This window comes from Nerophis ophidion, linkage group LG08, assembly GCF_033978795.1.
Source record: "Nerophis ophidion isolate RoL-2023_Sa linkage group LG08, RoL_Noph_v1.0, whole genome shotgun sequence".
Lineage (NCBI taxonomy): Eukaryota > Metazoa > Chordata > Actinopteri > Syngnathiformes > Syngnathidae > Nerophis > Nerophis ophidion.
The window spans coordinates 71,589,357-71,603,888 of record NC_084618.1 but is presented as its reverse complement, the minus strand read 5'-3'; the positions used below and the strand labels follow the sequence as shown (position 1 = coordinate 71,603,888).

General features: G+C 36.7%; 2 protein-coding genes across 2 annotated transcripts; both read right to left on the bottom strand.

Moving 5' to 3' along the window:
- Nucleotides 1-506: 506 nt before the first annotated feature.
- On the bottom strand, nt 507-5,816 carry si:dkey-3k20.1 (uncharacterized). The gene is made up of 9 exons (XM_061907371.1): nt 5,742-5,816; nt 4,307-4,384; nt 3,761-3,826; nt 1,636-3,625; nt 1,491-1,550; nt 1,276-1,404; nt 1,078-1,149; nt 887-958; nt 507-774 (listed from the first exon to the last, which is right to left on the bottom strand). Exons 4-9 carry the CDS (start codon nt 2,849-2,851, stop codon nt 560-562), a joined length of 1,764 nt encoding a protein of 587 aa, XP_061763355.1. The 5' UTR covers nt 2,852-3,625; nt 3,761-3,826; nt 4,307-4,384; nt 5,742-5,816; the 3' UTR covers nt 507-559.
- Nucleotides 5,817-6,379: 563 nt separating this feature from the next.
- On the bottom strand, nt 6,380-12,474 carry LOC133558459 (N-lysine methyltransferase KMT5A-like). Its single transcript, XM_061909842.1, has 7 exons — nt 12,007-12,474; nt 11,024-11,186; nt 9,404-9,596; nt 9,210-9,281; nt 7,568-7,645; nt 6,960-7,037; nt 6,380-6,385 (listed from the first exon to the last, which is right to left on the bottom strand). Exons 1-7 carry the CDS (start codon nt 12,170-12,172, stop codon nt 6,380-6,382), a joined length of 756 nt encoding a protein of 251 aa, XP_061765826.1. The 5' UTR covers nt 12,173-12,474.
- Nucleotides 12,475-14,532: the final 2,058 nt, after the last annotated feature.

The window sequence follows — 14,532 nt, the reverse complement described above, 5'->3', positions numbered from 1 at the left end:
CATGACGTCACAGAGCGTTAAAGATTTTGTTTTCATGTGACATATTAGGGTCCATGGCATTAAAGTGTTTAACATTTCAGCTTTATGTGACATATGATGTCCATGACGTCACATAGTGTTACAACATTTCAGGTTCATGTGACATATCAGGCTAATGACATCACAGCGACTTAACAAAACCGCCTGAGTTGGTTAGTTCATGTGTTGTCATTTAAAATAAATATGAATCCAATCCTAATGTGATCTAAAACTAAGAATAGTTTAAAAGAAACATGGGTAAAAATGTAATTGTGATTAGGTGTAATTACATGTAAGAACATGTGGGATCTGAGCCGAGGATGTCCTTGTGGCCTGTGCAGCCCTTTGAGACACTCATGATTTAGGGTTATATAAGTAAACTGTGATTGATTGATTGAACTGTATTGGTTTTGTGGATTTTGTCGCTAACAATAATCTGGAATAAATACAAAACACTTGCTTTTTATCTTGCTTTTTTAATTGCTGGTAACATATTCAAACTACCACAGAACATGTGGAAAAACAAAAATGTTTCTTTGTTTTACTTCAACATTTTTCTTTTTTTTGATATGACTCTGTTATGGATGTAGTACTTTATGCCAAACCAATCTCTGTCTTGTAGAGCTACTGGTTCTTTCTGGAGGCAGGCTTCACAATCTTTTTTACCTGGCACTTTGTTGCCAGTTATAAAATGCAACATGTGTCGTTCAACTGCTTCCACTTCTTCACCTGTCCACTTGCTTCTCACCTTTGCAGCTGTCATAAAGGAGACAAAACACAATGTCTTACTGAAGAAATAATGACTATAACACGGTGACAAGGTGCAAAACAGAATACAATATTATAGTTAGTAATGTGGATTATTTACCTCGCTTTTGAGTGGAGCGTGTTGAAGAAGCTTGAGAAATACCTACTTTCAGCGCTTTGTCCTGCTGTGAATCTGAAAGGAAGAATTAGATTAGAAAACTGCAAAAGTCAATATTTAACATATTGCACTTTGTAAAAAAAGTAAAAAACAGAATACAATATTATAGTTAGTAATGTGGATAATTTATTTACCTCGCTTTTGAGTGGAGCACGTTGAAGAAGCTTGAGAAAAACCCACTTCCACCGCGGTGTCCTGCTGTGAATCTGAGAGGAAGAATTAGAAAACTGTAAAAGTAAACATTTAACATATTGCACTTCGTAAAAAGAATACACTTTATATCACACTTAACACTTAAATATTTCCGTCACTGCAGAATTGTAATACTTTACCATTTCTTGGCGGAGTGCTGCTAATGGTTTTGCCATCCAGCACAACAGAGTCAGAAGTGTCCTCCATGTTATTTAAGGTGTTTTGATTAGGTGTGCACGGTGGTTCCCCAAGGGACTCAGTTCTTGTGCCTTTGAAAAGTAAGAACATTTTTGATTGAAACATTTTAGGACTATATAATTACAAATTCCCCTATCATAACTTGCCAAACAAGTACCTTTTTCTTTTAGGTCAGCTGTATCTTCTTCAGAATCATCATCAGTCATGGCAACTTCCTCTGGGTGGGTTACAAAAAACTGATGTATTACATGAAAGGTTAATAAACACACTATATATTTATAAGAAGTATTTCTAAATGTTACCATCAGGATTTATCTCAATGTCCTCGAGTCCTCTTCCTTGCAAGTCCGATAGTTTTCCTTTTTCCATTGCTATTAGCAATTTGCTTACTTTTGCGAGTTGCAGGGTACTCTCTGGAAGCCTGTAAAACTCCCTGTGTACACGGATGTCGTGTCCAAGAAAGGACGCTAGTTGGTCCATTTCATTGTCTTTGAGATTTAACAATGTTGACAGAGTAGCAACTTGTTTCCGTAATTTTGTGGATGTAAGTGCCTCTGGGTTCATTGCACCACACTCATGTGCATACTTGCGTAGGCAGTCCGAACCTCTGTATGAGGAGCGGACACCTGGCCTTGCGAATAGGTATATATTCTCTGAGTGAACGCCACATTCCTTTCTGCTTTTGTGCAGGAGATCCATAGCAGCAATCATTTCCGGTGTAAGGAGCACCGGCACCATTCTAGATCGTTTGCCACGTATCTCTACTCTGTCGAAGTGCTTCGCAAGTTTTTTCTCAAACTCAGAAAGGCACATCATAATGTCGGGATTCAACTGTGTGCGATTTCGGGATGTGAAAGACTGCAACTCCATTTTGGAAACTTCTCCCTGTCTTTTTCTGTTGAAAAGCACTACCTGCGTCAATGTCACTTTGGCAAGACATCCAAAGTTTGTTCTGTTGGGGTTTTCCTCCAGAGCCTTCATGCATTTAGCAATTTTGAAGCCAAGAAACTTGTGCAGCCGTGACACGTCTTCTGTAAACGGGAGAACTTGTGGTTTATTCCATTTGCGTTGGTTAAGTGTGCCCAGCGCAGCAGCAGAAATGGACTCCGCCCACTTTTTTTCATACAGAATAGCAAATTGCTTGGCTGACTCTGCAACATCAGAACGATTTGCAATTATGGAATTGCATTGCACAATGCCTGCAACTTTAGCCAAACTGTGCCCGAGTTTTAGAGCCAATGATGGTGTTTTATAAGTGTTGCTTTCTACATCATAACCAGCAACAGCTCTAACTGCTTCTATCACAATGAGAAAGTTCTTGGGCATAACGAGATCTTCTGTGGTCCTCAAAGATGTTGTAGCCCTTGCCATTAATAAAAGTCTTGCAATTTCTCTCATCTTTTGGCGGATATAATCATTCCTTCTCTCATGTGGTTTCCTGGCATTGTACAGCGATTCACCAAGGCGAAGAATATCTCCTTCACTTTTTACAACCAGAGAAATGTCATCCTGGTTCATTTCACAGGCAATTTTCCAAACAGCATCATGGATTTCAACAGGTTTTGGTAAGTCCAGCTGGTTTTGCCTTTGCCCATGAGACCCTGCCTCAAAAGACTTCTGAGGGCACCTTGGCACATGTCTCCAGAGGCATTCTTTTGCATACAGTCCTTGACAATACTTGCAGTGACCATACTGATCAGGAGGTTTAGCTGCAGTGGGTCTTCGACAAGCGACTAACTCTCCGGATCCTGTGCTTGCCACAGAAGCGTTATGTTGAAAGTTTCCCCTCTTCTTCAAACTCTGTAATAACTCCCTTCTTTTGGTAGATTTTTTACCATGACTAAAAGCCCTTGCAACATCAGGTTGGTCCCTGTGTGCCACTTGGAGGTGCCTTGCCAATTTAGAGAGAGACTTATTACAATACAGACAGTATTGTTTCTTGTTGTACTTGCTTTGCTTGTCTGTTTTGAGAAATGGTAAAACTTTTATGGAGCTGATATTTTTTGAAGTGGTCTTTGAAGAATCAGCGCAACAAACTGTTTCAAAAGCACTAGGACCACTGCTTGCTAATGATGAACTGAAACTTCCAGGTTTGCTTGAAATGGTGATTTCACTCTCTGTTTTGACTAAACCAAATGATTTGATGGTGTCCTTTAAAATATTTTGGTAGAGACCTGGTGTGACTCCTAGATCACTGCTGCAAACACTTGAATCTGAAGAACTGCCTCTTGAGTCTGGAACATAGGTTTTATCGTCACAATCGGTATTGTCTGAGTATTCAAGATCCGGTATCTGATGGAAAATGAAATAACTTTTAACTACATTTCAAGGCCAACATTTTCAGCTAAACACTATTTATACGGACAGGTTGTTAAAAAACTATGAGAAAATATTTGCAATTCTTAATAGTTTTGTCCTACATGTTACCTCGTCACTAAAGCTGGAAGAGTCTCCATCAGGAATTACCCCATCATTAACTGACAGATGATGAACCTAGGAAGCGATTAAAAAATGAGATAAAATTCACATATAACATTTTTTCTCAGTAACATTTTTAATCAGATGGAAATAAGTTTCCTTACTACTTTTGACATTCATTACTGCACAACCAGGTTCCCCCTTAATTTAACTGAAAGTGGCACACATCTTGAAAGTACGGGTTTCATAAGAAAACTAATTAAAGTAATATAATGTATTATAGGCCCCAGAAGAAGTCACTTAGAAGTCACATTAAAATGTGGTTCAGAAAATATGAAGAGTGTTCATATCATGTAGAATTCATGTTCCTGACTCGTAACAGCTCCTGTTTTGGCAAACATAGGTTTAAACTCCACACTGACTAACATAAATGTACCTCTACAAAAATGTGGTCATATAAACCGATCTGTGAGAGGTTTAATAAATTAAATGTCTTCCAAAGAATACGTAGTAGAAATTTTAGAGAGGATATAGAAAAGTAAGATATGTAATAACCTGTTGGAGGGATGAAGTCTTTTTATCGCTCACTTCTGAATCTGGAGAATGTTGCGATAGAACATCAACAGTTGGTGTCTGCAACAAAATACAAATATGTTTTGTCAGAACTACCTAATTATAGCATTATAAGCATTTTTGTTGATTAAATACTGAGCATATACTGAAATATTTATAGTTAAAATTATAGAAATATTTTAGCTCTTAGACAACAAAGGAATAATTCAAAAGACACTGAAAAAGGTTCAGACAATATGCGCACTTTTGAAGGAAACACTAATTTTAAAGATTTGACATTAACATTGTAGCACACACTAATGTAGTTAAAAAATATTAGGACCTTAGACCTCGCACTCTTTGTCTATAACATTCTGAGCATATTATGCCAGATAAATAGGAAAGATTATTAGAGTTTTAGCTCTTAGACAATTAATTAAGAATGTAACATACACTAAAATGTGGCCCAAAAAATATAAGGATCTGGATTCAACCACTCATTTGAAAGCTTTGCCATTAATATTGTAACACACACTAATCTGGTTCAGAAAATACGAGGACCTTATGTGAAACACACTGAAGTCTTTCTTAGTTCAAACAATATGAGGACATGACGAGTGATCATATGTGGAATTAATGTTGTTGACTTGAAACATCTCCCGTTTTGGTAAACCTGAGTTTTAAACTCCACACTGACAAACATGGATGTACCCTTACAAAAATGTTGTGGTATAAACTGATCTGTGAGAGGTTAAATGGATTAAATGTCTCCCAAAGTATAGGTTGTGTCAAATTTAGAGCAGATATAGTTAAATAGAAATGTAATAACCTGTTGGAGGGATGAAGTCCGTTCATCGCTCACATCTGAATCAGGAGAATGTTGAGATGGAACATCAACAGTTGGTGTCTGCAACAAAACACAAAAAAACAATGTCAGAACTCATTAATCATAACATTATCAGCACTCTTTGTTGATAACATTCTGAGCATATTATGCCAGATAAATAGGAAAGATTATTATAGAGTTATAGCTCTTAGACAATTAATTAAGAATGTAACACAGACTAAAATGTGGTCCAGAAAATATGAGGACCTGGATTGAACCGCTCATTTGAAAGCTTTGACATTAATATTGTAACACACACTAATCTGGTTCAGAAAAATGAGGACCTTATGTGAAACACACTGAAGTCTTTCTTAGTTCAAACAATATGAGGACATGACGAGTGATTACATGTAGAATTAATGTTGCTGACTTGAAACATCTCCTGTTTTGGTAAACCTAAGTTTTAAACTCCACACTGACTAACATGGATGTACCCTTACAAAAATGTTGTTGTATAAACTGATCTGTGAGAGGTTAAATGGATTAAATGTCTCCCAAAGTATAGGTTGTGTCAAATTTAGAGCAGATATAGTTAAATAGAAATGTAATAACCTGTTGGAGGGATGAAGTCGGTTCATCGCTCACATCTGTACGAGGAGAATGTTGAAATGGAACATCAACAGTTGGTGTCTGCAACAAAACACAAAAAAACAATGTCAAAACTCATTAATCATAACATTATCAGCACTCTTTGTTGATAACATTCTGAGCATATTATGCCAGATAAATAGGAAAGATTATTATAGAGTTATAGCTCTTAGACAATTAATTAAGAATGTAACACAGACTAAAATGTGGTCCAGAAAATATGAGGACCTGGATTGAACCGCTCATTTGAAAGCTTTGACATTAATATTGTAACACACACTAATCTGGTTCAGAAAAATGAGGACCTTATGTGAAACACACTGAAGTCTTTCTTAGTTCAAACAATATGAGGACATGACGAGTGATCACATGTAGAATTAATGTTGCTGACTTGAAACATCTCCTGTTTTGGTAAACCTGAGTTTTAAACTCCACACTGACTAACATGGATGTACCCTTACAAAAATGTTGTTGTATAAACTGATCTGTGAGAGGTTAAATGGATTAAATGTCTCCCAAAGTATAGGTTGTGTCAAATTTAGAGCAGATATAGTTAAATAGAAATGTAATAACCTGTTGGAGGGATGAAGTCGGTTCATCGCTCACATCTGTACGAGGAGAATGTTGAAATGGAACATCAACAGTTGGTGTCTGCAACAAAACACAAAAAAACAATGTCAAAACTCATTAATCATAACATTATCAGCACTCTTTGTTGATAACATTCTGAGCATATTATGCCAGATAAATAGGAAAGATTATTATAGAGTTATAGCTCTTAGACAATTAATTAAGAATGTAACACAGACTAAAATGTGGTCCAGAAAATATGAGGACCTGGATTGAACCGCTCATTTGAAAGCTTTGACATTAATATTGTAACACACACTAATCTGGTTCAGAAAAATGAGGACCTTATGTGAAACACACTGAAGTCTTTCTTAGTTCAAACAATATGAGGACATGACGAGTGATCACATGTAGAATTAATGTTGCTGACTTGAAACATCTCCTGTTTTGGTAAACCTGAGTTTTAAACTCCACACTGACTAACATGGATGTACCCTTACAAATATGTTGTTGTATAAACTGATCTGTGAGAGGTTAAATGGATTAAATGTCTCCCAAAGTATAGGTTGAGTCAAATTCAGAGCGGATATAGTTAAATAGAAATGTAATAACCTGTTTGAGGGATGAAGTCGGTTCATCGCTCACATCTGTACGAGGAGAATGTTGAAATGGAACATCAACAGTTGGTGTCTGCAACAAAACACAAAAAAACAATATCAGAACTCATTAATCATAACATTATCAGCACTCTTTGTTGATAACATTCTGAGCATATTATGCCAGATAAATAGCAAATATTATTGTAGAGTTATATCTCTTAGACAATTACTTAAGGATGTAACACAGACTAAAATGTGGTCCAGAAAATATGAGGACCTGGATTGAACCGCTCATTTGAAAGCTTTGACATTAATATTGTAACACATACCAATCTGGTTCAGAAAATATGAGGGCCTTATGTGAAACAAACTTAAGTCTTTCTTAATTCATACAATAGGACAAGGACGAGTGATCACATGTAGAATTAATGTTGCTGACCTGAAACATCTCCTGTTTTGGTAAACCTGAGTTTTAAACTCCACACTGACTAACATGGATGTACCCTTACAAAAATGTTGTTGTATAAACTGATCTGTGAGAGGTTAAATGGATTAAATGTCTCCCAAAGTATAGGTTGAGTCAAATTCAGAGCGGATATAGTTAAATAGAAATGTAATAACCTGTTTGAGGGATGAAGTCAGTTCATCGCTCACATCTGTACGAGGAGAATGTTGAAATGGAACATCAACAGTTGGTGTCTGCAACAAAACACAAAAATATAATGTCAGAACTCATTAATCATAACATTATCAGCACTCTTTGTTGATTACATTCTGAGCATATTATGTCGGATAAAAGTAAATATTATTATAGAGTTATCGCTCTTAGACAAATATGAGGACCTTATATGAAACACAGTGTTTCTTAGTTCAAAAAATATGAGGACATGACGAGTGATCACATGTAGAATTCATGTTGTTAAAATGTAACATCTCCCGTTTTGGTAAACTGAAGTTTTAAACTCCACACAGACTAACATGTGTTGTCATTGCCGAATATGTTGTCGTACAAACTATATGTGAGATGTTAAATGGATTAGATGTCTTCTAAAGTATATAGTGTGTCAAATATAGGCCATGTCCACACAAACTCTGAGTTTCAAAAACGCATATATGGGATTAAAACTATCACCATCCACACAAGCGTAGTTTCAAAACAGTCTACGTCCACATACGATTGCATACACCTGCTGTCATGCACACACAATCAGAAGCCTGGAAAAGCACCCACTGCTGATGGCATTGTACGTCTGTCATTATGTTAATTTCAATATACTACTATGATATAATACTTGACATACTGCTATACTTGATATACTACTTGATATACTTATACGATATACCGGTAATATGACCAGTATACCGGTGATACTATGCCGTGGGAAAATTATGAATCTTTTTTTTGTGTGTTTGTTCATAGCGTTCATGCATAACCGTGCTGCTGAAACCTTGAATTATGACATCTTTAATCAGCAACATGGTGACATGTGCAGTGAAGTGCACATTATTTGTAAATTCAGCACAAGCCAAGGAACCCTTTTTTGCACGTTTAAGTACCTAAAGCGCACGTGCGTGTGCCGCTGCAAAACTCTCGTGGAATTATAATGCATTTAATGATCAATATAGAAGTACATGTGCAATGAAATGTATATTTTTTTAACATTAACAAGGATTAAGAATACTTCATGTTTTTTTTTAGTCGCTCGGACACGTCACAGGTGTGTGCACAGTCGCTCCCGCTCCATTTACACAAATGGAACCAACACACATAAGATAACTTCATGAGCTGTCCTTTCTAATATATCAAGCAAAAAGTCTTGACTGTCAAAGTTGTCTCATCAACTGGAAGTCCAACAGCAATCGTATCTAAAATGACTGTCATTGTCGCTGTCGGGAGTGTCTCAAAGCCCATTTTGATGCGTATTTTTTGTCAATGTTGAGTGAAAATAAAAGCACCTTTAAGTTCAAATGTACAGTAAGTCATCTTTTTGTGTGTTTAAAGCCAGCAAGTCAGGTTTGGAAATGACAGCGCACAACAGTGAAGTCATCAGAGAAGTACAAGTCTCAGTTTGAGCCGTGCAAGGAGAATTTTGAAACATGTCATGTCCAGCGTTTGCAAAAGTCTGCCTTTTTAAGGACATAAGTATGCGTTTGCATGTGGACAAGAGGCCCTAAACGCAGAGATAAGTATGCGTTTATTAAGTACCTGTGTTTGTTTGGACATGACCTTAGAGAGGATTTAGACACATAGACATTTGATAACCTGTTGGAGGGATGAAGTCTGCCTGATGCTCATTTCTGAATCTGGAGAATCTTGAGATGGAACCTCAAGTGTCTGCAGCAAAGCACCAAAAATATATTGTCAGAAATAATTAATTACATCGTTAACAGCACTCTTAATTAGCTGTTAGTCAATGGCATGATAATGAATTGTATTATATTAGGTCATTTACTCACCTGAGTTCTCCTAGGCCATTGAGATTGTCCGTAGTTGTAAGTTATTTCACTAAATGCTTGAATGTTTTCAATAGCAAACAAGCAAAGATGAGGTCTACTTTGGACTGTAATTTTTTTCATTGTGCAGTTTGGGGACTTGTGGGCATCATTAACCAAGCGACCAAGAGACCCATCTTCATCAGAGGCATCAATACTAAAATTTAAGAAGTTCAAGAATTCAAGTTTTTGCCACTATTACACAGTAACTTAAAGTCCTACTGAAAGCCACTACTAGCAACCACGCAGTCTGATAGTTTATATATCACTGATGAAATATTAACATTGCAACACATGCCAATACGGCCGCTTTAGTTTACTAAATTGCAATTTTAAATTTCCCGCGAAGTGTCCTGTTGAAAACGTCATGACATCACGGACTGTTAGGAAATACTAGCGCTGCACACACACACAGCTAAAAGTCGTCTGCTTTAACCGCATAATTACACAGTATTTTGGACATCTGTGTTGCTGAAGCCTTTAAAGGCCTACTGAAATGAGATGTTCTTATTTAAACGGGGATAGCAGGTCCATTCTATGCGTCATACTTCATCATTTTGCGATATTGCCATATTTTTGCTGAAAGGATTTAGTAGAGAACATCCACGATAAAGTTTGCAACGTTTGTTCGCTAATAGAAAAGCCTTGTCTTTAATGGAAGTCGCAGACGATGACGTCACATGTTGATGGCTCCACACATCCTCACATTGTTTTTAATGGGAGCCTCCAACAAAAAGAGCTATTCGGACCGAGAAAACAACAATTTCCCCATTAATTTGAGCGAGGATGAAAGATTCGTGTTTGAGGATATTGATAGCGAAGGGCTAGAAAAAATTAATAAAAAAAAAAAAAAAATTGGGACTGATTCAAATGTTTTTAGAAACATTTACTAGGATAATTCTGGGAAATCCCTTATCTTTCTATTGTGTTGATAGTGTTTTAGTGAGTGTAATAGTAGGTGATAGTCGGAAGTGTGTGTCCACGGGTGTGTTGACGCCAGTGTCTGATGGAAGTCGACGGCAGCTGTACGGACGGCACAAACTCACCTGATCTCCGGTGAGTGGCGACTTTTTACCACAACTTTCTCACCGAAAACTGCTAACATTTGGTCGGGCGGGATCCATGTTCGCTTGACCGCTCTGATCCATAATAAAGTTTCACCTCCGGGAATTTCAAACAAGGAATCACCGTGTGTTTGTGTGGCTAAAGGCTAAAGCTTCCCAACTCCATCGTTCTACTTTGACTTCTCCATTATTAATTGAACATGTTGCAAAAGATTCAGCAACACAGTTCTCCAAAATACTGTGTAATTTTGCCGTTAAAGCAGACGACGTTTAGCTGTGTGTGTGTGCAGCGCTAATATTTCCTTACAGTCCGTGACGTCACGCGACCAAGTCATCATTCCGCGACGTTTTCAACAAGAAACTCCCGGGAAATTTAAAATTGCAATTTAGTAAACTAAAGCGGCCGTATTGGCATGTGTTGCAATGTTAATATTTCATCATTGATATATAAACTATCAGACTGCGTGGTCGCTAGTAGTGGCTTTCAGTAGGCCTTTAAAGAACACCTAATTTTACTTACCACCAAATGTCATCGTTCCATTTAAAATCAAACAGGAAAGCATTTTGCTTTTCCGTGTACGTTGTTTGTCTCTTGTCTCGCTCACGTCTCGAGATTAACTCCCCTCGGTACTCGACCACAAAGGATCCTTTTTCAATTGATGCACAAGCAAATACACCACGTCCTGATAATGCAGAGTTTACTAATTAACAGTGTTTGGAACATTTATTCAAAAAAATAAATAATTATAGTTAGTCGTTACTTGACCAAAAAGTCATTTCATTACTAACAGAATGTAAATAATTACTAGGCAAGTAATTGTGTTACTTAAAAAAAAATATTTAAATATTTCATGAGAGCAGAGTGTGTGAGTGTGTGTGCCTTGAAAAGGCTGTGTCTGTTACCAAGTGACGTGGGGCGTCAGCGCCCAGACAGAGCAGAATAGTTTGTTAGCTAAGCAGTGCCAGTCAAGGTAGTTCTGTTGAATGTTTTCACTGGGTTGTGCTACCTCTGGTCAATTAAGAGATAGAATGTGCCTCAATAGCTTTTTGTCTAAAAACGGTGTGTTATTTACTTCAACTTGTCACATTAATCAATGATTTGTTCCTTTGTAGTTACTAGTAGTATGTATGTGTTTGTTGTCTGCAGGGAGATGTTGCCTCTTTCTATTTGATATCAAGTTCATTTTCGTAATTAGTTCTGGGTGTTGCTTTCATTAGTAAAAAGATATTACCTGCACTAAACGTGCTGTGCTTCTGAAGCTGTCTTGTTGACATACAATCACATCAACAGTAGCATGCCATATTACATGAAATGCATCATAACGGCATTGTAACGTACATGAAAGTAATTAGTTTACTCGTTACTTTTACCAGTAACTGCATTAGTTATCATATACCGCTGTTATTCCAAACACTGCTAATTAAAGACATATAGTTCAACCTCTATTAGACAGTAAGAAAATTATCCAAATTAACAATAATAGGGTACATTACAAGACATACCTTTCCAATCATTGATCCACTGGGCCTTTAAACAAGACTTGTCACATCCAGATAAAATAAACTCAGTGGCTTCAGCCTCAGGATTACGTCTCGCTCTTCTTTTGGACATGATATCTACAAAATGTGTTGGTACACCTAACAAATCCACACATAAAAATAATAACATCAGTGACACAGAAATAAAACAAAGAACCAAACCCTTCAAAAACTGTTAAGTTTAGGCTTATTGCAGTCATGAAGCTTCTCAAACAAATTATTACAATTACTATAACAGTAACATGCCTACTAGACAGTGCTTATCAGCCTGAAATATTTGTATTTGAGAAACAATTTGAACAACTCTAGTCTAGTCTATCTAAAATTATGAAAAGGTTTACTGGCATAATCTTCCATGCAACCCTTATCATCCTTCATCTTAATTGATAACCATTTAAAACATTTAAATGCCTTGGACTTGGCTTAGACCTGAAATGCTCTATTTAACTTTATAAAATCAAATCTGACCACAATTAATAACAAAAAAACATTTAACTGTTGTTTATAATGAAGTAAGTTGAATTGTTAAAAAACATTGGTCTAAATAATTAAGTTAAACTCCATTTTAGCCTCACCTGACTCCTCCACGTGCAGTAGACTGTCAGAGATCGTTTGTGGCCAAGATAGATGTCCTCCTCCGGTGCTGCAGGTCCCGGAAGTGGTGTTCACCGAGTGCTCAAAATCGTGTCTGAAGTTTTCTATTCTGGTTATAAATGGTCCTTTTGGAAAACTTTCATATATATGTATATATATGTTTATATATTTAATATTGAGTGTCATGCGTCAGTTATATAGCTTCCACGAGAGAAATAGTCAGCTTGTGATTTAGCCATCTGTTAGGACCTGACATCGTCCATTGGCCAATCAGGCGGCGCCTAACTGAAAATCGGACCAATCAGACACTATGACTCTTCAGAGTGGTGGAAGTAACCATCTTGAATACAACAGTGGTTCGCAACCTTTTTTCAGTGATGTACCCCCTGTGAACATTTTTTTAATTCAAGTACCCCCTAATCAGAGCAAAGACATTTTGGTTGAAAAAAAAGAGATAAAGAAGTTAAATACAGAAACTATGTCATCAGTTTCTGATTTATTAAATTGTATAACAGTGCAAAATATTGCTCATTTCTTGAACTATTTGGAAAAAAGATATAAAATCACTAAAAACTTGTTGTAAAATAAACAAATGATTTAATTACAAATAAAATTTCTACACTTAGAAGTAATCATCAACTTAAAGTGCCCTCTTTGGGGATTGTAATAGAGATCCATCTGGATTCATCAACTTAATTTCTTCACAAAAAAAGAAATCTTTAACATCAATATTTATGGAACATGTTCACAAAAAATCAAGCTGTCAACACTGAATATTGCATTGTTGTATTTCTTTTCACACTTTATGAACTTACATTCATATTTTGTTAAAGTATTATTCAATAAATATATTTATAAAGGATTTTTGAATTGTTGCTATTTTTAGAATATTGTCAAAAAAATCTCACGTACCCCTTGGCATACCTTAAAGTACCCCAAGGGGTACGCGTACCCCCATTTGAGAACCACTGATGTAAAATGAATACCTCCAAAAACAATCGCTAATTGAATCCTAAATGTGTCCCAAAGACACAAATACCAAAACCATGTGCTATTGTTACCATTTGAAAATATTAAATACTTTATGTAGTTTAGAAGAATAGAATAGAATCGAATAGACTTTATCGTCATTATATTTGCATATTACAAGATTAAAGACACCAACTTAAGGTGAGGTTGTGGGAACAAATATGGGGTAAAATAACATAAGAGGTAATGAAGGAGAAACTAACAATTGAAATAAACAGACTACTATCCAGTAAAAATAACAAGCAATCCTGTACAATATACAAAACACTATAGAAATATAAAATATTGTACAATATACAGAACAAACCAAGAGTTACGAAGTAATAAATGATAAATGGGTTGTACTTGTATAGCGCTTTTCTACCTTCAAGGTACTCAAAGCGCTTTGACACTACTTCCACATTCACACACACATTCACACACACATTCACACACTGATGGAGGGAGCTGCCATGCAAGGCGCCAACCAGCACCCATCAGGAGCAAGGGTGAAGTGTCTTGCTCAGGACACAACGGACGTGACGAGGTTGGTACTAGGTGGGGATTGAACCAGGTACCCTCGGGTTGCACACGGCCACTCTTCCACTGCGCCACGCCCTAATAAATAACAATCAGTGTCGGACGTATTGCATTCGAAGGGTAGTATTGCACAGTAGGGTATTAGGGCATTATATTGTATAGCGGTGAATTATTATTATTATAAGTTAGAGTTCAGCATGGTGACAGCTTTGGGAAAGAAGCTGTCTCTGAGCCTGTTTGTTCTGGCTCTGATGCACCTGTAGCGCCTGCCTGATGGTAGCAAGTGGAACAAGTGGTAGCCAGGGTGTGTGCTGTCCTTGGTGATGTTTTTTGCTTTCTTGAGGCAAC

Coding starts and splice junctions, on each gene's coding strand:
- si:dkey-3k20.1 (XM_061907371.1), bottom strand. CDS start 2,851: ATGAACCAGGATGACATTTCTCTGGTTGTAAAAAGTGAAGGAGATATT. Junction 1,551..1,635: donor CATTGAGATAAATCCTGATG/GTAACATTTAGA, acceptor TAACCCACCCAG/AGGAAGTTGCCATGACTGAT. Junction 1,405..1,490: donor AGCTGACCTAAAAGAAAAAG/GTACTTGTTTGG, acceptor TACTTTTCAAAG/GCACAAGAACTGAGTCCCTT.
- LOC133558459 (XM_061909842.1), bottom strand. CDS start 12,172: ATGTTATTATTTTTATGTGTGGATTTGTTAGGTGTACCAACACATTTT. Junction 11,187..12,006: donor GTGGATCAATGATTGGAAAG/GTATGTCTTGTA, acceptor CTGCATTATCAG/GACGTGGTGTATTTGCTTGT. Junction 9,282..9,403: donor AATGGCCTAGGAGAACTCAG/GTGAGTAAATGA, acceptor GCTTTGCTGCAG/ACACTTGAGGTTCCATCTCA.